The following is a 22,678-nucleotide window of genomic DNA, read 5'->3' as shown; positions in this document are numbered from 1 at the left end:
CAAACTGTACATTTCCTGTGAAAACAGAAGTGTATTTTGAAAACAGACAATGCATGTAACAGGCTGAAGTTGACACGGTGTCCCAGAACGTCAACAACCAACACACCCAGGGTACCTTGGACGCCATATGTGGACGTGGAAAGTCCATGACCAAACGTGGACATGTGACGAGGTCACAGTGAGGATGATGATGCTCGTTCAGTTTATTTGTTTGTTTTCATCTTTTTCTTTTTATGATTGTTGTTATTTAATATTGGAGGAATCATCATGAGACATTTTCGGTTTCTACCTTCTCCTGTACAGTGTCTTCACTTTTGGTTTGGTTCCCTGCATCTCCTGCACATATTTCTGAGCTCTTATGTCCCCTTTTAAATTCCAGAGCACTCAGATCTTCAAACCAGCAGCTTCTGGCTGTGCCTCGATCGAGGCTAAAGGGTAAAGGGGATTGTGCGTTTGCTGTGGCTGCACCCAAACTTTGGAACAGTCTACCACTCTCCATTAAGGATTCCCCATCTGTGGACACTTTTAAGGCGAGACTTAAGACCCACTTTTATTCTAAAGCTTTTGAGCACTCTTAAACTCCTATCCCCCATTTTTAGTCTTTTTTATTTCCACTCTCCAATTTGTTCCTCCACTTTTGGACTTGTGTACATGGGACTATACATTACATTGCTACGTAGTTTTGATCTCTGCACTTTGTTATTCTGTGATTTTACCTTTATTGTACAGCACCTTGGTCAACCAAGCTTGTTTTTAAATGTGCTTTAAATAAATTTCATTTGATGATTTGATGTGTGTGCCAAAATATAAAGTTATGATAGTTTAAAGCTCCACACGGACCTGACCCAGTCTGATATGTGATGATTCAGTCAGACCAGTGACCAGTGCAGTGTGTGTGTGTGTGTGTGTGTGTGTGTGTGTGTGTGTGTGTGTGTGTGTGTGTGTGTGTCTCTTTAACACAGTGACGCTGCTTCCTGCCGCAGACACACCAGCCTCGCCTCTCAGTCTCTCTCTGCAGCGGCCGACCGCTACAAACAAACGACGACCCGGGAGCACACACACACACACACACACGCACTTACATCAGGACCGGGACCGTACCGGACCGGGACACAGGACCACAGAAGAGGAGGACGGAGACTGGAGACAGGAACATGACAGAAAACACCAAAACCCACGTCATCCTGCTGTCCTGCGGCAGCTTCAACCCCATCACCAAGGGACACATCCATATGTTCGGTGAGCATCTGTGTGTGTGTGTGTGTGTGTGTGTGTGTGTGTGTGTGTGTGTGTGTGTGTGTGTGTGTGTGTGTGTTGGGGGGGGGGGGCTGTGTGTTTATAGGAGATAAAGATCACCTGAAACCCCTCAAACTACGTCACACCTCTCAATCTGCGCTAAAACCCGTAAAACCCGACCGAGGTTTGGCGCGTGCGGTCTGGTCGCTGTCCAGCTGGGTGGTGCTGAAATGGGCGACGGCTCCTCAAAGAGGTGACACAAACAAAGAGCAGGATGATGACACATCCAGGACACCGTGTGACCCGGCTCACGGCGGTGTGAAGCCTGTTTAAGGCGGTAACAGACGGGAATGTTCCGTGTTGGAGCTCCGCAGGCCTCGCGCGGCTGTGGCGCAGCGCAGAAAAGCAGCAGCGCGTCTGTGACGGATCCTCCGAGACTCAGCAGGAGCACGATGCTCCGAGCAGAGGAGGGCTGATCACTGGAATTAGCCTACATCAAGACTGAGCTCAGACACCTACAGCAGCTGTGTGACGCTCAGCATGAGGTGATACATGTGTGATTATCTCAGGTAAGTGCAGACACTGCAGGTGTTCCTTCTGAGCTTTTGGACTAATTAGCCTCCGTAACACGTCATCTGTCAGGAAGGGAAACATCCAAAATACATTTGTTCAGATTTCTGTTCTGGAAATTTGATTTGATTTCTTGATCTCGAACGGTTTAAAAAAATAAGAAAATATTGTAGAAAAGAAACTCGACAAGACATGAACACACTCTGCTCACCATCACTGTCACACCACTGCACCTGCACACACCTTTACTGTCAGTACACAGAGTGACGTTTGTAAGAGGGCGGGGCTTAGCTGGAGGCAAACAGTTCTCCACAGACATTAGCTAGCGCTAGCTAACAAGTTGTGTTGTCTTGTTTCAGACGATGGAGGAAGATGATGTGAGTGGTGCGTTCAGAAACACTCATTGTGAGTGTGGGAGCGCACTCTGACACAAACTGGAGCGTTGATAAATTGGGAGCGCTGTCTGAATGTAGCGTTGGGTTATCCAGAGCAGCGCACTCTCAGAGTGGCAGAGCGCACTCTGGACACTCTGTCTGTGGAGACGGAGCAGCAGAGCGCCGAGCGGAGTGAATGTGTGATTAACTTAACCGTTGGTTCATTCATGTAGAAATATAACGCTGCGTTTCTTCCACCAACAGGGCTCTCATTTTAGTGTAGAGCGTCAGACTGAATTTACCAACGCACCATGTCAGGTCACTCACTCTCCGGGACTGCCAGTGTTACTGTATGCTCTCACTCAGTGGATGGATGATGTCACAGGAAGCCAGTCTTACAAAGGAGGACCACACTTGTTTGTTTTGCTATGGAAGCTAACGTTAGCTAATGTGCTAAAAAGTTAGCGTTGCAGAGAAATCCAATCTTCCTCTTAATCCCTCCCCAGTTTCTGATGAGGTGGACATGATAACCCTTAATACACATAACCTTATTCATCCCTACAACAGGAAATACTTTTTCCCTAACCTGATATGAAGTGTGCGCTGCACATGTGAGCATTTTTGATGATGGCCTCCGTCCAGTCCTTTGGTCTTATCACATTTAACCATAGTTGTCTTTGTTTTTGTTGACGGGCAGTGGCGGCTGGTTTTGAGCCATGACTCCTTCTATTCTGGCTCCCAATAACACAACAAGACAAACACATTTTAACACTCCTATGGAGCCTACAGCCCTGTGGGGGAGAGGCAGCTGCACCTCCAGCTGATAGCATGATGTCATTGTGACGTCGGCCATTAAAGGGTCTGTACCTGAGAACCAGTTTGACCCCGTGTACACAACAAATACCAAAATACAAACTGAGAGTAGCGACAACAGTCTGGCTCTGAGTGAGCTCTACGTCCTCTCTGATCATTTCTGTACCTGTTGAACATCCTGTCTGTAAACTGTCTGATATCTTTACTCTGTTCCACAACATCACCCCCCACACTGATAGACACAGGCTAATCTGCCTCTTAACTCTTTAGTCCAGCAACAGTTTCTGTTTGTTGCCAAGCAGGAAGTTATTTCATCAGACTGAGGGATGAAGTAAAGATAATGTTTCACACAGAATGAGTGAGCAGACCAACAGATGATTTAAATGTGAGCATTTACACATGTGCGGTGGTGTGTCTGTGTCACTCTGCAGTTACACCTCCAGAACACTAGTCTGCGGCTGTGCTTCTGTGAAGTGCTGCTGATGGATGATAAACAATAGATGACACATCAGCGTACAGCACAGGAACATTTAAAACATGTAGGCTAAAGAATGAAGCTGCTGAGGTCAGGGCTGCGTTCAGCTTTGATAAAACCTTTATTTAAAGAGAAACAGAGGTGCGTTCAACATCCTGTTGTGTTACACAGCCGCTCTGCAGCTCAACACAGAGGAGTTTATTCAGTTCAGTTCAAAGAGACTTTATTGACATCATGGCAAATACACGATTACATCACTGAGGCAAGTGTTACATAAACACGAAGAAAATAAAGACCTGCTAGAATCTGCTTTATTTACACATCGCTGCTGATTGGGTAACATGTCTGACACGCCCACCAAATGACAGGAAATGAACCTCAAAGCCTGTTTCACACTGTTTCACACTGATGGACAGTGTTTCAGACTGAATGTCAGATACACATCAACCAATCAGAGAGCATGTCTGCGTTAATTAAAACTCTCTGTTGAAGAAATTAAAAGAATCATGACGTCGTATCAAAAACTGATTTCATGTGACGGTGAAGGACAATCAGAAGAAAAGATCAATGACAGGCGAGCTGTGTGTGTGTGTGTGTGTGTGTGTGTGTGTGTGTGTGTGTGCGTGCTGACTCATGACAACCTCTCAGAGAGAAACAAGCAGACATTTCTTTTGAAGGCCAGTGTTTCTGTCATTATGGACGAACCTGTTCTGAAACTCGACGGCGTGCTGCGTTCACAGCCAACGTTCCTCCTCAGACTCTTTGATGTTTGATGATGCAGCAGCACAGCAGCCATGTTCCCACCCTGACCTATTTTCACCAGCAGCTCCTCGTCGCTCTGTCTGTCACATGATACCTCTCTTCTTCATCATCTCCTTCCTGTGGAGCTGGAGGTGAAGAAGAAGAATTATTAACCACAAAACATACAACATGATCTGAAACATGTTTTTCTTTTATTGAAATCTTAATTCATTGAAGATTTAAAGCACAAATACTGAGATCACACTGAAGCTGATTCAGATCTTATTATCAACAACACATCTTGTTGTAAATGTTTGTCGAACTCTTTCACTTCTTTAATATATCAACTCTCCTGAAGAGCTGTCAGAGTCGAGTCGTCTCTCCCCACTGTCTGATCATCGACATCAGTTTAATGAGGTCATAAAGGGCCAATCAGCAGCCTGAGTTTGTCATCGTTGTGTCGTGAATAATCAGAGTCATCGCCACAGGTTGATGTCACCCACACATCAACAACACAATCTGACCTCTTAATCTCACCGTCGTCCTCAGATCAACAAAAAAATGTTGTGTCCTTTTGGTTCAGGTCAATAAAAAAGTCAAATATGGTCACTGCTGCAGGAGACGAAGCACAAAGAGGACGACTTCCTCTGTCAAGGCCCTGACACACCAAGCCAACGGACGGTCGTCGGTGAGCGTCTGTCAGCCTAGTTTTTGCGGTGTGTCCCGCACCGTCGGCACTTCAGCGTTGGCGTCTTTTCGGCCGATTGAGCATGTTGAATCGGCAGCGGAACTTGTCGGTGAGAGAGATCACTCTGATTGGCTGTTCAGGTTTTATTTCCTCGCCCCTGTAGCGAGTGAATCTGCCTGTAGTGAAACCGGGGCTAACCGGTGCTTCCTCCTCAGGCTCCACTTCACTCAGCTGCCCCACAGACCCGCTGCTTCTTCACACTTTAACCTGAATAACAAACCGGAGCTAGCTGGGAGCGGCTAGCGGAGCGTTAGCCGCAGCATGACCGGAGGGAAGCACAGCCAGTTAGCCTCCGCTAGTCTCTGAGCTAGCCCCGGCTCTCCATTTGGATCCAACCGGAGCACCGAGCCCTGGTTTGTTATTCAGGTTAAAGTGGGAAGAAGCAGCGGGTTTATCGGGCAGCTGAGTGAAGTGGAGCCTGCGGAGGAAACACCGGGACCGTCTGGATGTAATAGTCCGTGGAGGTGCTGCGGTGCTCGGCTGCACAGATAGGAAACCCCTCGGCTGACAGGATGTACCACTCTCTCACTCCGCTCTCTCTCACGCAGGCGCAGAACGTACGTGCTACTTGGCCGTCGGATGTAGTCCGTGTAGTGTGTTCAAATGCAACTGACACAGGGCGACGTGAGGTGACGTAGACGACGCAACAGTCGGCTTCCGTCACCGCTAGTTCTTTGATGTTTGTTTGGTGTGTCCGGGCCTTAAAACAACTCTGGAACAACATTTCCCTCTGAGATGTGGTGTCAGCAGCAGAACATGTAAACACTCATACAAATATGTCAGAAATGTACTTTGGTACAGTACTTGAGTAAAAGTACTCAGTTACTTTCAATCAGTGGTAATATGAGGAAAATACGACCCGTGTGTCAGTGATGAGAGCAGACGAGCTGCAGCAGGTTTGTTTTAATGATGTCTGAGGAGGAATAACAGATTCACAGTGAGTTCACGTCTGCGCTCACACCAACACTCCGTCAGCCTCCTCACAGTAACACACCCAGACTGTGCCAACGAGCACGACAAAAGCGCTCCATCAGTCACTGTCGCCGTCACCACGGCAACAGACTGCTCAATAGTTATTCCTCGTAAAAAAAAAGTTCATGAATGAGAAAGAAGACGAAGTCTGGAGCAGACTTTCAAAATAAGGGTCAAAAAGCTGCTGAACTGGGGTGCTGGTGGCTTAGTGGTAGAGCAGGCGCCCCATGTACAAGGCTGTTGCCGCAGCGGCCTGGGTTCGACTCCAGCCTGTGGCCCTTTGCTGCATGTCTCTCCCTCTCTCTCTCCCCCTTTCACACTTGTCTGTGCTATACATTAAAGGCTAAAAAGCCCCCAAAAAATCTTTAAAAAAAAAAAAAAAAGCTGCTGAACTGAGCTGCTGCTTCGTCTCTGCGTCGACGGCAGAGGATGTAGAATCAGCAGTAGAAGTACAGAAGTGCTCTTGAACAACAGGTACAGGAGCTTTGCAGGGACATTTTAGAAAATGCTAATTCAGCATGAGTTAAATACTTGTTGAAGAAAAATTAAATTGAAATCACAAATTACTTTGAAAAGATCAGTCGCTGGTGATCAGCCCCTGAGACTGATCTTACACACATCATGTGACTAACATGCTTCCTGCTGTTTCTGACATCTCACCGGAAGATTCACCCAAAACTGTCTCTACAGTCTACAGTCTTCTACAGTTTCATAAATCAGCCATGTTTTTATTTCTCTGCACCGACGATCGCTGTGGCTGAAGGCATTGTGTTGACACATTGTTTGTCACATTCTTGTGAACACGATACCTCAAGAACACCTCAAAGGAATGTCTTTAAATGTGGCACAAACCTCCCTGAACTCAACGATGAACTGATTAGATTTAATGGTCATCGATCAAAGGTCGATGTCACTGGGACTTTGTCTCATTGTTGTGAACACCTTGAGAGATTTCTTCAAATGTGGCACAAACGTTCTCTGAACTCAATAAACTGATTAGATTTGCTGCTCATCCATCAAAGGTCAAGGTCACTGTGACTTTGTCTCATTTTTATGAACACAGTAGCTCATGAACACTCTGAGAGATTTTTTCAAATGTGGCACAAACATCCTCTCAACTCAGTGATGAACTGATTAGAATTTGGTGGTCAAAGGTCGCTGTGACCTTGCATCTGTCTCATTCTCATGAACACAGTCTCCAGCACCTCAAGGGAATTTCTTCAAGTTTGGCACAGACGTGCATTTGGACTGAAGAATGAACTCATCAGAATTTTGTGGTCAAAGGTCACTGTGACCTCACAAAATATGTTTTGGGTGGACTGGTGGGTGGAGTCATACAACCACAGAGTGGACTGGTGGGCGGAGCCATACAACCACAGAGTGGATTGGTGGGCGGAGTCATATAGGCATATGATTCTAGCTTTACGTGAAGTTTTAATCTGAAAAGTAACAAAAGCTGTCAGATGGATTTTGTGGAGTAGAACTGGCGAACAGCACAGCAAATACCTCAAGTTTGTACTGAAGTGCAATACTTGAGTAAATGTACTCAGTTACTTTGCAGCACTGTGGATTGAGGGCTCAGTGTTACCGTCACGTTCTCTGTCTGTGTGTTTACAGAAAAAGCCCGAGAATATCTGCACAAAACAGGTCGCTTCATCGTGATCGGAGGAATCATCTCACCGGTGCACGACTCCTACGGAAAACCTGTAAGTCATCCCGCCCAAAGACGAGTGTGTGTTTCTGTGAGCAGCATGTAGTCGCAGTAAAGAAAGCAGCTGCAGCTCTGTGCTGTTGTTTTCCACTCTCCTGCTCCCCGCTGGATTTAATGAAGCTCTTGTCCTACTTTCACGCTGCCTCTAAAGAAACACACTACATGAATAATAAATGGTGCAGAAACACAGTTTGAGCCACATCAGGAATCTGTGACTTTCAGCTGATGCTTTATTCATGTTGGACATTATTCATGTCCATTATGACCTCGTTAATGTGTTGAGTTTCATCAGCCCGAATACAAACAGATGAGTCACCGACCGACTCAGCACCAACTACATCTGTACCATATGCTGTATTCTGTAAACTAGAGTACTACCATTCTCTACTGCTTTACACTTCTGCTGCAGGACATTTATCTCACAGCTTCAGATACTCTGTACATACAAATTATTCATGAGGGGACCCCCCCCCCCCCCCCCCCAATATGAAACTGAAAAACAACAACAAACAGTGTTTTTGTTTCAGTGCTATTCTACGGCAGCCTTGTAGTCCAGGTTCTGCTGTTTAATGTGGTGTGCAACATCACTATATTCTTCGTGATCAGTGCATTGTTGTTCAAAGTCCCCCAGTTAATGTGTTTTTGTTTTGTTTTTACTTAAAGGTCCAGTGTGTAGGATGTAGCAGGATATAATGGAAGAATTGGAATTTTATACATGTTTTATTTTGTGTTTTTAGCTTAAAATGACTTCAAACAGATTCAAAGTTCCCTTAAAAGGGACACAATGCCCTCAGAGACACACAAAATGACCTTAAAGAGACAACTAATGCTTTCCAAGGGACACAAATTTCCCTTGAAGAGACACAATTCCTTTGAAGAGACACAAAATACCTTAAAGAGATTAAAAAAATTCTCTCAAAGACACACAAAATTCCCTTAAAAAGACACAAAGTTCTCTTAAGGAGATCAAATGCCCTTAGAGACACAAAATTTAAAAAAAAAGAGAGATAAAAATATATATATATTTCAAAGAGACACAACATGACTCAAAATACACAAAATCCCCTTAAACAGGCAAAATTCCTTTAAAGAGAAACAAAATACCTTAAAGAGATAAAAAAAAATATACATATATATTTCAGACACATGTAATTTAAAAAAAAAGAGAGACAAAAAAATAAATATATTTCAAAGAGACACAAAGCGACCTAAAAGAGAAACAAAGTGCCCTTAAAGAGACAAAATGACCTTAAAGAGACAACTAATTCTTTCCAAGAGACACAATTCCTTGGAAGAGACACAAAATACCTTAAAGAGATAAAACAATTCTTTCAAAGACACACAAAGTTCTCTTAAAGACACAAAATGACCTCAAAAAGACACAAAATTCCCTTAAAGAGATAAAATGCCCTTAGAGACACAAAATGAGGCAGGTGGAGGGCAGGTGGAGGGGAGGTGGAGGGCAGGTGGAGGGCAGGTGGAGGGAGGTGGAGGGCAGGTGGAGGGAGGTGGAGGCAGGTGGAGGGAGGTGGAGGGGAGGTGGAGGGCAGGTGGAGGCAGGTGGAGGGAGGTGGAGGCAGGTGGAGGGAGGTGGAGGGGAGGTGGAGGGCAGGTGGAGGCAGGTGGAGGGAGGTGGAGGCAGGTGGAGGGCAGGTGGAGGGAGGTGGAGGGGAGGTGGAGGGAGGTGGAGGCAGGTGGAGGCAGGTGGAGGGGAGGTGGAGGGCAGGTGGAGGGGAGGTGGAGGGAGGTGGAGGCAGGTGGAGGCAGGTGGAGGGGAGGTGGAGGGCAGGTGGAGGGAGGTGGAGGCAGGTGGAGGGAGGTGGAGGCAGGTGGAGGGCAGGTGGAGGCAGGTGGAGGGGAGGTGGAGGGAGGTGGAGGGGAGGTGGAGGGAGGTGGAGGGGAGGTGGAGGGCAGGTGGAGGCAGGTGGAGGCAGGTGGAGGGAGGTGGAGGCAGGTGGAGGGAGGTGGAGGGGAGGTGGAGGGCAGGTGGAGGCAGGTGGAGGGGAGGTGGAGGGAGGTGGAGGCAGGTGGAGGCAGGTGGAGGGAGGTGGAGGCAGGTGGAGGGAGGTGGAGGCAGGTGGAGGGCAGGTGGAGGCAGGTGGAGAGCAGGTGGAGGGAGGTGGAGGGGAGGTGGAGGGAGGTGGAGGGGAGGTGGATGAGTCAAACAAATCTGAACTTTGACTCAGGAGCAGATGTTTGTTGTGAATTTTAACCAGGAGGCCTCTGGACGAATCAGCTCCTGGTACAAACCTCCTGAACACCGGAGGAGCTCCACCTGATTTTATTTTACTTCAACCTGCTGTTAACTGAACACATGACAGACTGTGACGCTCTGTGATTGGCTGTTTGTGGGTGAAATGCACCATGGGAGTCGTAGTTGACTTCTCTCCTTCAGAGGTTAGGTCCACAGGCTTCTTTAACTCACACAGCTGATCATCGTTTGTTTCATCAGAGACATCAAGTGTTGCTTCCTCCCACTCTGTTTACATTCTGTTTGTCTGTCTGTGTGTGTGTGTGTCTGTGTGTTATTATCTACCATCTGTTCAAACAGGTGTAGATGATCGGAGTTCAGATTCAGATATCAGAGCACATTTACTTCTGTTCAACATTACAAACACACACACACACACACACACACACACACACACACACACACACACACAGTCCAACTGCTCAGAGTCTGAATCCTCATGAACCATTCGCACTGACTGTTGTTTAAATTTAACATTATTACATCTGATTTGTGTTCTCTTTGTCCAGGTTATATTCATGTTTTTGCCGGCGTTTGTTTGTTTGTTTGTTTGTTTGTTTGTTTGTTTGTTTGTCTGCAAAATAACTCAAAAAGTTCTGAACAGATTCTGATGACATTCAGGAAAAGTTGATGATGGGATAAGGAAGAGATGATAAAATTGTGGTGATCGGTTGAAGCGAAGTGGATAAAATAATAAAATGGCGGGAAATCCGAGTGTTTGCTCTCCGAGTGCTTTTCTAGTTAGAATACTTTGTTTATCTGTAATCACTGATTCACCTGAATGTTATAAATGATATTATTATTATATCTGAATGGAAACGCAGACACTGCAGGCAGACAAGAAGAGTTCAATGACTTGTTGCCACGGTGAAGGTACACCTGGGCTCACAGGCAGGTAAACACACCACAGGTGAGGAAACAGAGGCTCACAAGCAAAAACACACAGAGGCAGAGGAACAGTGGACAAACTGTCAGGGAATGAACGGAGCCGCAGGTGAGGGAAGCAGAAACAAGTGTGGATGTGGGCGGGGCCGTCAGGTGATGGGAAAGGAGGGAACGTGTGACAGCGTCTGGCGGATGGATGGAAAAAGGCAGAGTGAAGGGGAGTCTAGGAGGAACAGAGAGACCAGCTGTGGCAGGAAATGACGATGACATTGTGACTGTAAATATCAGATGGTGAAGATAACGACTGTCTGTGACGATCGTAGAAAGTCGTTTGTGGTTCTTTCGTTCGTCAGACAGTTAACACAGATGCACTGATTTGATCTGGATGATGAAAAATAACATCCACCACCTGACAGCTGACCTCAGTCTGAATCTGACATCACATCACGGCTGCAGCGTCCGAACCCTAACCCTGTGTGTGTGTGTGTGTGTGTGTGTGTGTGTGTGTGTGTGTGTGCAGGGTTTAGTTCCCAGCAGACATCGTCTCACCATGTGTCAGCTGGCTGTTCAGTCCTCTGATTGGATCAGGTGAGACATTTCACAGACTCTTCACCTTGCATGTTATTATCATAGGATGTTTCGTTATATTATGGGATGTTCCACATTGTTTCTTGGAGCAAAAGGCTCCTTCAGGCTTCGATCACACAAAATGTTTTGCAGGTTGTAAAAAGCGAGGCGCATAGCATCGCCTTTTTCTTTGAAAAACTGAATGCCACAAGTGATAAAAAAAAACTTGCTGCACCTTTTTATTGTTGCCAGGCAACCACCCCATCACCTCCTCGCCCTGACCTTCCTGTGTCATCAATCTACTGTTAATCAGTGTGTAGCTGCTGCCATGTTGAGGCAGAGGGTGCTGTCTGTAGCTCTGGTTGAGGGTGAGAGGCTGTCAGCAGATAAACAGAGATCTGTGTGGGTACATGAGACCCTAAAAAAGAGGCTGGATCATGGGGAGTACCACCAGTTGGTCCAGGAGCTTCTCCTCCATCATGGACGTTTACAGTACTGCACTTATCTGCTGTTTTCTATTCAGATGGTGCTAACTGTGCTTTGTAAAGCCGTATAGCTCTGGGTATCCAGCAACCACTACCACCAGTTTCTCCTCCATTGTTTACCAACTGTACACTTGTTGTCATGACCACCACAGAAGCCCCGCCTCTCACATCAAAAGGCAGAAATGACGTGGGGAGTTTTTCGGCTCTGAGTTGAAGTTTTCAGAGCGCTCTGGAAAAAACGGCAGGCGCCTAGAGCGCAGAAATACGAGGCACGTAGAAGAACAAAAACAGCGAGCAAAAAGTTTCATTCTCATTAAAAACTGTTAGAAAAAGACGCCTCCGGCTGCAAAGACGCTTTCTGTGTGATCAGAGCCTAAAGAAAACTTCACCTGCAAAACGTCCATTTGTATATCAAGTAGTCACCACTTGTTAGACTGAACTGGTAAAAAACAACAACTTTGTTTTCCTCTCACGCCTCCACGGTGAACGAAGAATCCAAAATAGGAGTAAACAGAGTCTACTTATAACAACAGCAAAACTATATCGTTCACACACATGCTGGATGATCAGTGCTTTAGATACATGTGTACAAGCTCTGCCTGAGCAGAGTTTAAACACACACATGCCCAGGCAGTTCAGGGTGTGCTACTTACAAGCAGAAGTTTTTAACCTGTAATTTTTTCATAAATTTCAAGTGTCTGTGTCAGTACAGATCATCCAACTGCATAAATGAGGCTTGGATTGGTGGCCCCTTCAGTTCTGGTGTTCTCTCTCACTGTCTGTGGACACCACATGTAAAACCATTCCCTTTTGGGGGGTTGTCTTGCTTTTGTCTCTCCATTGTACCTGTTGTCACTTTGATTTGCACCAAAGCAGCTGAAAGTGATTCACAATCACTGGACTGATATGCCTGAAGTTTACCTGACTTCCTGTCAGACTGTGACCATGAATGCTACCTTCATTTTTTTGAGCAGCACAGTTTTGCTGTTGTTAGATGCGGACCTTGGTTACCTCAATTCATCAAGAATGTTCTCTGTTTTTTGGATTTTTCGTTCACTGTGAAGGGATGAGAGAAATGTTTTCTTCATGAATTCAGCATAACAGCTGCTGGGTAACTGAAGCTCATTTTGCAGGTGAAGTATTCCTTTATCTTTTGCCAGTTAGTCTCAAAAAACGTCTGTTTTGTTTGGAAAGGTGATTGCACAATTGCTAATCTTGTGAGTGTGAAAATAGACTCACGTATTATTTATGATTAGTGGCAAACACACCTGGAGAGGTTTTATATTGAAGACAAAAGAGGTTTGATGAGTAAGATCTGGAACCCTGTGCTGATGTTTGTGTGTCTTGTTGTTCATATTCCTTTTTTTTCTATGTAAATACACTTTTAAAGAAAACAGTCTTTGACCTCTGACGTGTGAACTGAACCCAGAGTGTACAAATCTGTGTTTGTGTGGTGCAGGGTGGACCCCTGGGAGTGTTACCAGGACACCTGGCAGACGACCTGCAGCGTGCTGGAGCATCACCGCGACCTGATGAAGGTGACGACATGTTTTTTCCACATCGTAGCAGAAATACGAGACTGATATGAAAGTTTCATCTGTGGTGGAATGTAACAAAGTACATTTGCTCAAGTGCTGTACTAAAGTATGAATTTGAGGTACTTGTACTTGTATCTATTCTATTCTTGCAACTAAACACCTCTACTCCACGACACCTCATAGAGAAATATTGTTCTTATCTGAACGCAGTAGGCACTTTACAAATTAAGATTTTTACATTAAAAAAAAAAAAAACAGAAGAAGAGTTTATAAAATATGATGCTTCGTCATAAATTAAAATATCCAAGAGTTAAAACAAGTACAGATGAAATTATTTGTCGATTAATCAATCAGCTGATTGGCAGAAAATTAGTTGGCAGCTATTTCTGACTATTTCTATTTCTTTCAAAGGTCAGCTTGACTGTGACATCATCATGTTTTAACGTCATATCTCAGGAACAGAAGGGGAGACATTTGGTCAGATACTGAATTGGTGACTCTAATCTTGAAACTGTGCTGATTGTATAGATCTTCTGTGTGTGAAGCATCCATGTTTTCACTGACATGGATGGAGACTGTCAGAGACACTGGACTGGTGGGCGGAGTCATATAACCACAGGGTGGACTGGTGGGCGGAGTCATACAACCACAGGGTGGACTGGTGGGTGGAGTCATACAACCACAGGGTGGACTGGTGGGCGGAGTCATACAACCACAGGGTGGGCTGGTGGGCGGAGTCATACAACCACAGGGTGGGCTGGTGGGCGGAGTCATACAACCACAGGGTGGACTGGTGGGCGGAGTCATACAACCACAGGGTGGACTGATGGGCGGAGTCATACAACCACAGGGTGGACTGGTGGGCGGAGTCATACAACTGCAATACTATAATTCTATTTTTTTTAATTAATCATATCATACAACACACAAAACAGATCAGCACAGTGATGTGGATCACCATGATAGGGCCCTTGATCTCACACCATTTGAGCCTGATACTATCGGTGATGCCTTCATGCAGCAGTTACCATGGAAACCTTAATCATATTCCCTATATTCTCCATCCCTGTCTGAACATGGGGAGGACTGACAGTTTGTTCCGTCTCCCTTCGAGTGTTGCTGTTTTTGGAGGGCGTTTGTTGATCATTCATTTTTAATTCCTCAGAGAGTCACCGGCTGCATTCTGTCCAACGTCAACACGCCATCGACAACTCCCGTGATTGGCCAGCCACAGAACCAGGCTCCTCCCATCTACCAGAACCACAACAACATGAATCACAAGCCCACAGCCAGTGAGTCATCTTCCTCCATATTCATCACTCATTCATCCACCAGTGAGGGCTCAAGTTAAAGGATCCAGTCGGGGATTTTATTCCCTCTGGGTTCACACTTAAATATACTCTCACTCAGTGAAGCTGTTGTCTTTTATACGTAACATCAGATGATTATTTGTTAATGAATGTGATCCGTTTTGGAGTCTAAACTTCTCTCGCCCCTCCTCCTCTTTTCTTTGCACAGTCAAACTGTGGGGGAAGATCAGTGAGAGTTTGGGGAAGATCTGCTGCGTCCGCCCTCACATCGAACGCTTCACCTTCGTCGGTAAGTAAGCATGACGGAGACAGTAGAGAAAAGTACACACCAGAGTTTATGGAGACATCTTAACAAGTGAGCAGCTGCTGCTCAGAGTTAGACTTTGCATCTATATACCTCATCAACCCATAACGCTACACTCACTGTTTGCTTTTTACCATTTGGTAGTAAACACAACACTTCATGTCAGCACACAGCTGCCAACTTCCACAATCACCAGACATACATAACATAACGTAAATCAACAGTGTCAGTGAATAATTGGAGTTCCTCAGGGTTCTATTCTCGGTCCTCTGTATTTATTATTTGGTTAAAGCTGCAATATTTTTTTATTTATTCATTTATTTTCACTTTGGGGCAACAGCTTTAAACATCTGACATGTTGTTACCTCAAAAGGTAGCTGTAGCTAACATGTTCAACAGATTCTTATTTCCGTATCCAGCAGAGTAATATGATGATTCATTTGGAGTCTTTGTGGTTTTGGTCTCAACCAATTCCTGAAGGAAATATTTGTCTCTTCAGCCACTTAATGCTTCACTATGTTCACCAGCTAGTGTTGAACTGTGTCTGTCTGCTCATGAGCAGGTACAGGTAATTTCCAGTGTACCTGGTATAGTACAGTGGTTTTATCAGAGCTTTTATTGTGAAAACAACGGAGACTGAGCCAAACAGGAAATATGCCACAAAAGCAAAACTAGAAGCTAAAAAGAGGCTAAGTTTTGGTGTTTGCAGTTTCGTGATGATTCTTTGTGGGTTCACAACTACCAGGGACACTTTGCCATTATCTTCATTATCTATCAGTTGATCATAATTAAAAGTTAATAAAGTATGTAATTTTTTAGCGGCACACATGAGACCCCCCGTACATTTATCGTATACTGAGTGACATTTGTGTTCTGTTTCATTGTTTCAGATGAAAATGCTAACCTGGGTACCGCAGTGAGATACGAGGAGATCGGTGAGTCGTCTCTTCAGTATCTGAAACCTGAATGGACTCCTGTGTCGTGTCCTCTGGTTTTCCTTCCTGCTGTGTCTGAACTCCTGCTGGTTTGTTTGTATCCAGTAAACATGTTGTTTACTGAGTAAACATGTTGTTTACTGAGGACGTGTCTCTTTCCTCCTGCCTGTTTGTTGTCTGTAGAGTTACGCATCTTGCTCCTGTGTGGCAGTGATCTCCTGGAGTCCTTCTGCATCCCTGGTCTGTGGAAGGACAGTGATGTAAGCACACTGTAGCCCCTCCCCCACCCATAATGCAGCCCCGCCCTTATTCATAGCGTAGCCCCGCCCTTTAGCTCTTTCCTCTGAGCTCCATCGTAATACCCCGACAGGTCATTTCGATGTGGCTGTCAAAGGAAACACCTGCAAAAAGAAAGTGTTAGCATGCAGCGTTATTCTTCTCTCACACTGCTAACATCATGCTAATATGAATGCTAGCTGTTAGCAAGAAACAGTGAGGACATTCAAGAGTTATATTTGAGTTATAACTCTCATAATAATCTCTAATTCAAAGGGAATTCTGAATTCAAAGACACAAGTCACTAATCTGAGAGGATTTGTCCCACTCTTGTCATCTCAAACAAGATAAATATTCTAAAATTCTAATGTAGTTTTAAGCTAATGATAACACATCACAGGTCTGTGCTATACATGTGAAATGCTAACCAATACTAACCAGTTACAAATTATCCTGACTCACTCGAAATTCTTCTGTAGGATCAGAACATCGCCTCTAAGCAAAGATCAGGAAACACAATCAAATTGTTTATTTAAACATGTATGAATATTGCTTGTTTAAATATTTGGCATCAGATAATATATCAATTAACAACCTACTTTTATACACCGAAGAATTTCTATTAAAAAAAAAAAAGAACTTGTTGACAACCAGACCAGGCATCTTATTTACAAAACAGTGCGTAGGATCCATACTAAAATGTACGTACCAACAATGGCATGTGCCAAACAATATTCAACAATTTCTACAGTCAGGCTCCACCTCAGCATCTGCGTCGCTGATTTCCTGTCTCCAAAACGTTTGTAAGCATGGGTCAGAGTTTCTCCCATCAAGTCTGTTTTTATAAATCACAACTTTGCATGGGAAGTGGCGTACGCCTCTTTCAGGCCTCGTTTTGTGCGTACGCAGTGTTAGTAAGTGAGACCCCTGGGCGTCTAATTGAGACAGGCCTTTATTTGTCAAAATGTGTAGCTAGTAAAAGAGACTGGCCGTTTAATAGTGACCAGGCTTTTAATTGAAGTTTTACAGTTTATGCAAACTCATTTTGGCACAAATTGAGGCCAGATGTGTCCAACAGAGTTGAAAAGGTTTTGACCGGAGTGAAACATCTGAGCTGATCCCGTGGTTTTATGACTCCACTTATGACTCCACGTTAATGTTGGCCATGTCTCCTGTTTGTACAGCCGGTACGTTGGCTGTTTAAGTGCAGAATGCAAAATACTCCAGCTGTCACATTTGTAGTTTGAGAAGTGAATTACTGCAGTCTGAATTAACTTTAAGGTGTAATGGAATCTCCTGTAAAGTTCCTGCAAGTCACAAAACTTTGTCTAAATTTTTATCATGTAGAAACACTTTTCACTGACTTCATGTGTACAGATGAGGAGAGTTTCGGCTAAATAAAAGGCAGCAAATCAGTCAAATGGTTCATTAAACGGAACACATTTGTTCCAGTGTGTGATCGCCTTCCCTCAGGTTTGCTCCTGTTAAAGTCCAGTTCAGACCAAAGAATCACAACAAGACGAGTTGAAACAAACAACTACTGACAACGCTCTGTTCTGTAACATTGTTAAAAACCTGTTGGTTCACAGGAAGTGACCACCATGAGACGGCGTATCATCTCTAGTCAACGACTCTCTGTGCTTCTGATCCGTAACGTTGACAGGAAGTGACCACCATGAGACGGCGTATCATCTCTAGTCAACAACTTATTTTGTGGCTGAATATAATTTGTAGCTTCTTAAAATCTGAATGAGGATAGTGATAGTGAGATACTGGCTACAGTGATGAAACAAAACCAGCATCAGATGGACTGTATTCATAATCAGTACGCCAGTGAGAATGTGTGTGTGGGCGGGGCATAAGCACATACAGCCAGCAGCAGCAGCGACCCACCGTCTGACACCGGCACACCGTGAGGTCAGAAACAGAGGGCTCTGTGGGGACGGAGCACCTGCTGCAGCAAGCCAACACGCCGTCTGTGGTCATTTTGACTTAACCAGCAGATTTCACTACAAACTGATTGGCTGTTGAAACAGGTGACGTGCTTTAAAACCAGCCGCTGGCCATCTGACCAGCTGAGTGTCAGGTGACACCATCAGTCGGCTTGAGTCCAGCTCAGACCGGCCAGTTCACACTGCTGACACTTTTCTCTGTGACGTTCTAAAACGGTTTCATCTGGTCGTGGATCTTTGGTCTGAACTGGACTTTCAGCTCCTAATGGTTTTTAATTCATCAACAGTGTCACTGTCAAAGTTCACCACAGAAATTTACTTCTTCTAAAAGACTAAATCACCTCATCATGGTGAGTCCATGAGATGGACTGATTTGGTCCAACATGTGTCGTACTGGTGTGACTGGGACCCATAAAGCCACAGTTATCACCTTCTGGCTGTGTCTTCCCCCTGAAGAGCAACAGAACATCGTGTCTCTGTGGTTTCAGATGGAGGTGATCGTGGGGGATTTTGGGATCGTGGTGGTTCCTCGTGATGGAGCCGACACAGAGAGGATCATGAATCACTCCTCCATCCTCCGCAAGTTCAAGGTCAATATCGCTGTTTAACTCTGGTTCCATTATTTTTTACCCTGCTTGTCCTCTTTTATCGTCTCGTCTGAAATCTGTGTGCTGGTCTTGTTTTCAGGACAACATCATTGTGGTGAAAGATGGGATGAGCCACCCGATGTCCATCGTCAGCTCAACCAAGAGCAGGTGGGGATTAAACTTCGATGTTACCGTCAGATCCACAACTCCTGTTTGTCTGAATGGTCAAAGTTTTGGAGATACATGTTTGTTATAGGACAATGATGAAGAGTATTTGTCCCCTCCTTCTGTCACCAGACTGGCCCTGCAGCACGGTGACGGCCATGTTGTGGACTACCTGTGTCAGCCCGTCATCGACTACATCCTGCAGAGTCAGCTGTACATCAACGCCTCCGGATAATCGACCACCTGCCCGCATGACAACAGGCAGAGTGGAGGAGGGGGGGAGGGGCGCTACCTTCAACCACCACCATCATCCCCCTCCCAAAAAAACCCCCCAACAACTTCCTTCTCTGTCTTGTGTGTCAAACATATACTCTTCTTTGAGCTTTCTGACTGGAGCATTAGTGTCCCTCCTTCTGTCTGTGTCATGTGACTTTACCATCAGGGAGGGGGTCAAGGGGGGCTGGGATGGGGTGAATGGCGGGGGGCATTTTGGGATGACATGGCGGTGTTGGAGAGGAAGTGTGGAGATCATCTTTAAGGGCTGCAGAGGTGTCATTGATGTATTTTCACTGCAGAGGTGACGGCAGTGTTTTTCTCTCTGTTTGTTTTCTGTCTTTATTAAAGTTCGGGGGTGCATGACACACCGCCAGGCATGCTCAGTGTACCGGGGCAGATGGGAAAAAATCTCTTCTTCTGTATCAGGGGGGCATTTAGCTAAAAGGAGAAAGGGTTAATGGGCCTCATGCAAGAACCTATACGGATAGAGTCATTAGAAAACTTCCCCTGTTCCTCAAATTTATTCATCGTTTTTTCATCTAAATTAAAGTTTAATTTTACCAAACTAGAGCTACAATTAAAACGTAGTGTAAAACAGACTGTCATGTGTTGCATTTCAGCACATCTTGTATGATAGCATCCATAGGAGTTCTGAGCTGACATGGCGACTGTTGCTCACAACTAACTTGCTAATTGAGCCGTTAGCTTCATTTAGCTCCAGCTGACTTTGCACCAAATTCCATGCATATCCTACATAATCAAAGCCAGGAATTCATGTATAATCCATGTATTTGGGAAGGTTGTGATCACATGACCAACGCGCTGACGGGAGAAAAGACGAAGAAGAACGTGGTTCTGAAAGGTCGGAGGGGTGGGGCGCTGGAAGGTTCAGAAAATGCAAACTTTCCCTTGAGAAGATCTGTGTTTGTGACCGCAGAAATTTTAAGGTGCATCTGTACCATGTTTCCCTTCCCAAACCTGACCTCTGTAACTCTGCGTAAAGTACGTAAGGTCAGTGATGCAAATTCGTTGGCTATCATACGAATCTTTGTATTAGGTTGCTTGTTTTAATTGAGAATCCCGGCAAAGGTTTTTAAATGCAACCTGGTTTCACCTGCGACACACTTGGTCAGCGGCCCTCCGTGTCAGACACCAAAGCACACAGGCACCCTCAGCCGCATGACGAGCACAGTGTGGTGACATCTGTTGATGCGCACAGCAACAACTAAATTATAAAGAGTAAGAAAGTTACACCGATGTCGTGATGTCATAACATGTTAATAACAAACGTGTCTGTTTTAAGCCAAACATGATGTTTTTGTACAACTCATCCTCACTGCGACCTCGTCACATGTCTGTCACGTTTGGTCATGGACTTTCCACGTCCACATATGACGTCCAAGGTACCCTGGGTGTGTTGGTTGTTGACGTTCTGGGACGCCGTGTCAACTTCAGCCTGTTACATGCATTGTCTGTTTTCAAAATACACTTCTGTTTTCACAGGAAATTTAACATACAGTCTCAAAAGCACTACGTTGGTACGACACCACTGATTGACCTTGTTTTCCTTCAACAACACACACACGTGGTTGGGCTCAGAAACAAGAACAGGGTTTGGCTTTACAATCTTACGGGAAGTGAACACCGGCCTCCTTGTCGAAAGTTGGTGTCTTCTGGATCCATCCACCACCCGTCCCGCCCCATCCTACTCAGACTTCTGTTGCTTTAGGTTTCATTGTTGTGCCACCACATTTCCCCGAGGCTGCTGGGACTGTTAAACAATAATGGCGAGCGGCTACGTATCATGCTGACATATAAGGATGGCTGTAATTGTCGGTGTCTGATGCCGGAAGTCACTGACCAAGCCCGATTTTTGATGACTTTGGAGTGACACCAATTGGTTTGGTTTGCACGTTCTCCTGTGCACCAAAATCAAAGCATATCTACATAATCTTAAACCAATAATTCAAGTATAACCTATGTATTTTGGAAAGCTGTGATCACGTGACCATTGCACTGAAAAAAAGAAGGAAGCGGTCCAGTCATTAGGCAGGTGGTAGCGGTAGATGGGTCACAAAACACAGGACTTTCCCCAGGAGACTGGTGTTTGGAACAGTTTGAACTTTGAGGCATCTGAAAGTACGTCCTCATCGTGTTTCTTTTCCTGAGCCTATTCACAGTAACTTTACTTGCCCAAAACTAACCTCCATAACTACCTTAATTACCTAACTTTACGTTGAGGTAACGTCATACGTGGGTTGCTAATTCGTAGGACTTCATTTTTGAAAACAACTGTGTGCATGTAACGAGCAGAAACCTCCTAGTGACAAAGTCAGCTGATATGCTACGTGGTTTGTGGAAACGTACAATGCCAACATTTCCTTCTGATGACTGGTCTGACCTACTCTGAGCGCCACAATCCATCAAAGTGAATTTTTGCTTGGAGTCGTTTGCAGAAATTTGAAGAGCAGACAGTTTGTGTTGGCATGGAACACAAACTGTCTGACAAAGTGCAGCAAAAATCAGCAACTATTTAGATTATCAAATTATCTTTTGTCTCTTGAATGAAACAAAATGTGAGGAGATTTCAGTTGTTCAGATTTCGGTGTCCAATCTAATCTGTTAAACCCAACAACATTTGGAAACTTGTCAGATGAATTCTTTGTTTCAAATCTTATCTTTGTCCAGTGAACAGTTTGTGGGGCGACTTCATAATCGAAACACTGAAACTGAAGTTGTTTGGTTCCTTTATGAGATAAATTAACGTACCAGCTGTACGTTGAGAGTTAAAACATTTTGATCTTGTTCGGATGCACCGTTGCATCAGTCCGCGCCACTCTTGGTGAATTCTTCCTCCTGTCTGAAGACACAGTAACATCTGTTCAGAATAAGAACACATACGTGTTCTTGCACGAGGCCCGCTGCTGTCGTCTGTCCACGTCTGAGGTAAATCTAACCAACGCTCAGCGACCGTCTCAGTCTCAGTCCTGCTGCAGCTGTAGCTCAAACTGTACATAGTTACACACCAATCATAGTTCAGGTCAACAATTTAACCTCCGAGCTGAAGGTATATTAACCTGCAGGTAACCATAGCAACAGTACCGATGCTTCAGGCTCAACCCAACCGGTAAACTGAACACAGACACACTTTAGAAGATTTAAACTCTCAGGACATCCTGAGGTCATTGGACATGATGATGATGATGATGATGATGATGATGAACTTTTCTAAAAGCAGCAGTGTTGTTGTCGGAGTGTTTCGGGTTGTTTTTGTTCTTCTCCATGTGCTCCTGTTAGCTCTCGTTAGACTGCATGCTTAGACATGTTCGGTTCTGGCATGAATGTTCATCACTTGGTAGAATCTGATCTGTCGTGAACGTGTTTGCAAAAAAAAAAAAAAAAAAAAAGAAACAACACAAAAAGTAAATATATATAAATATATAAATATAATATACGGTGGGGACCATCATCGCCCACGTCTGTCCATTTTCTATTCACTCTGTAAAT

The 22,678-nt window shown here is 44.8% G+C and overlaps 1 protein-coding gene across 1 annotated transcript; it reads left to right on the top strand.

The window, feature by feature from the left end:
- Window positions 1-954: 954 nt before the first annotated feature.
- Window positions 955-22,625, top strand: nmnat2 (nicotinamide nucleotide adenylyltransferase 2). Its single transcript, XM_049599537.1, has 11 exons — window positions 955-1,239; window positions 7,547-7,635; window positions 11,297-11,364; window positions 13,288-13,366; window positions 14,532-14,658; window positions 14,885-14,965; window positions 15,871-15,915; window positions 16,099-16,175; window positions 18,632-18,733; window positions 18,831-18,898; window positions 19,028-22,625. The coding sequence occupies exons 1-11, from the start codon at window positions 1,155-1,157 to the stop codon at window positions 19,128-19,130; spliced, it is 924 nt and encodes a 307-aa protein (XP_049455494.1). The 5' UTR covers window positions 955-1,154; the 3' UTR covers window positions 19,131-22,625.
- Window positions 22,626-22,678: the final 53 nt, after the last annotated feature.

Source organism: Epinephelus fuscoguttatus, linkage group LG15 (assembly GCF_011397635.1).
Source record: "Epinephelus fuscoguttatus linkage group LG15, E.fuscoguttatus.final_Chr_v1".
In the NCBI taxonomy this organism is placed as follows: Eukaryota; Metazoa; Chordata; class Actinopteri; order Perciformes; family Serranidae; genus Epinephelus; species Epinephelus fuscoguttatus.
The sequence above is the reverse complement of the archived record's forward strand: the minus strand, read 5'-3'. Positions and strand labels throughout refer to the sequence as shown.

Bases quoted from the DNA above. Each gene is read 5' to 3' on its own strand.
- nmnat2 (XM_049599537.1), top strand. From the start codon at position 1,155: ATGACAGAAAACACCAAAACCCACGTCATCCTGCTGTCCTGCGGCAGC. The intron at 13,367-14,531 runs GTGACGACATGT...TTAATTCCTCAG, and splicing joins ATCACCGCGACCTGATGAAG to AGAGTCACCGGCTGCATTCT. The intron at 15,916-16,098 runs GTGAGTCGTCTC...TGTTGTCTGTAG, and splicing joins AGTGAGATACGAGGAGATCG to AGTTACGCATCTTGCTCCTG.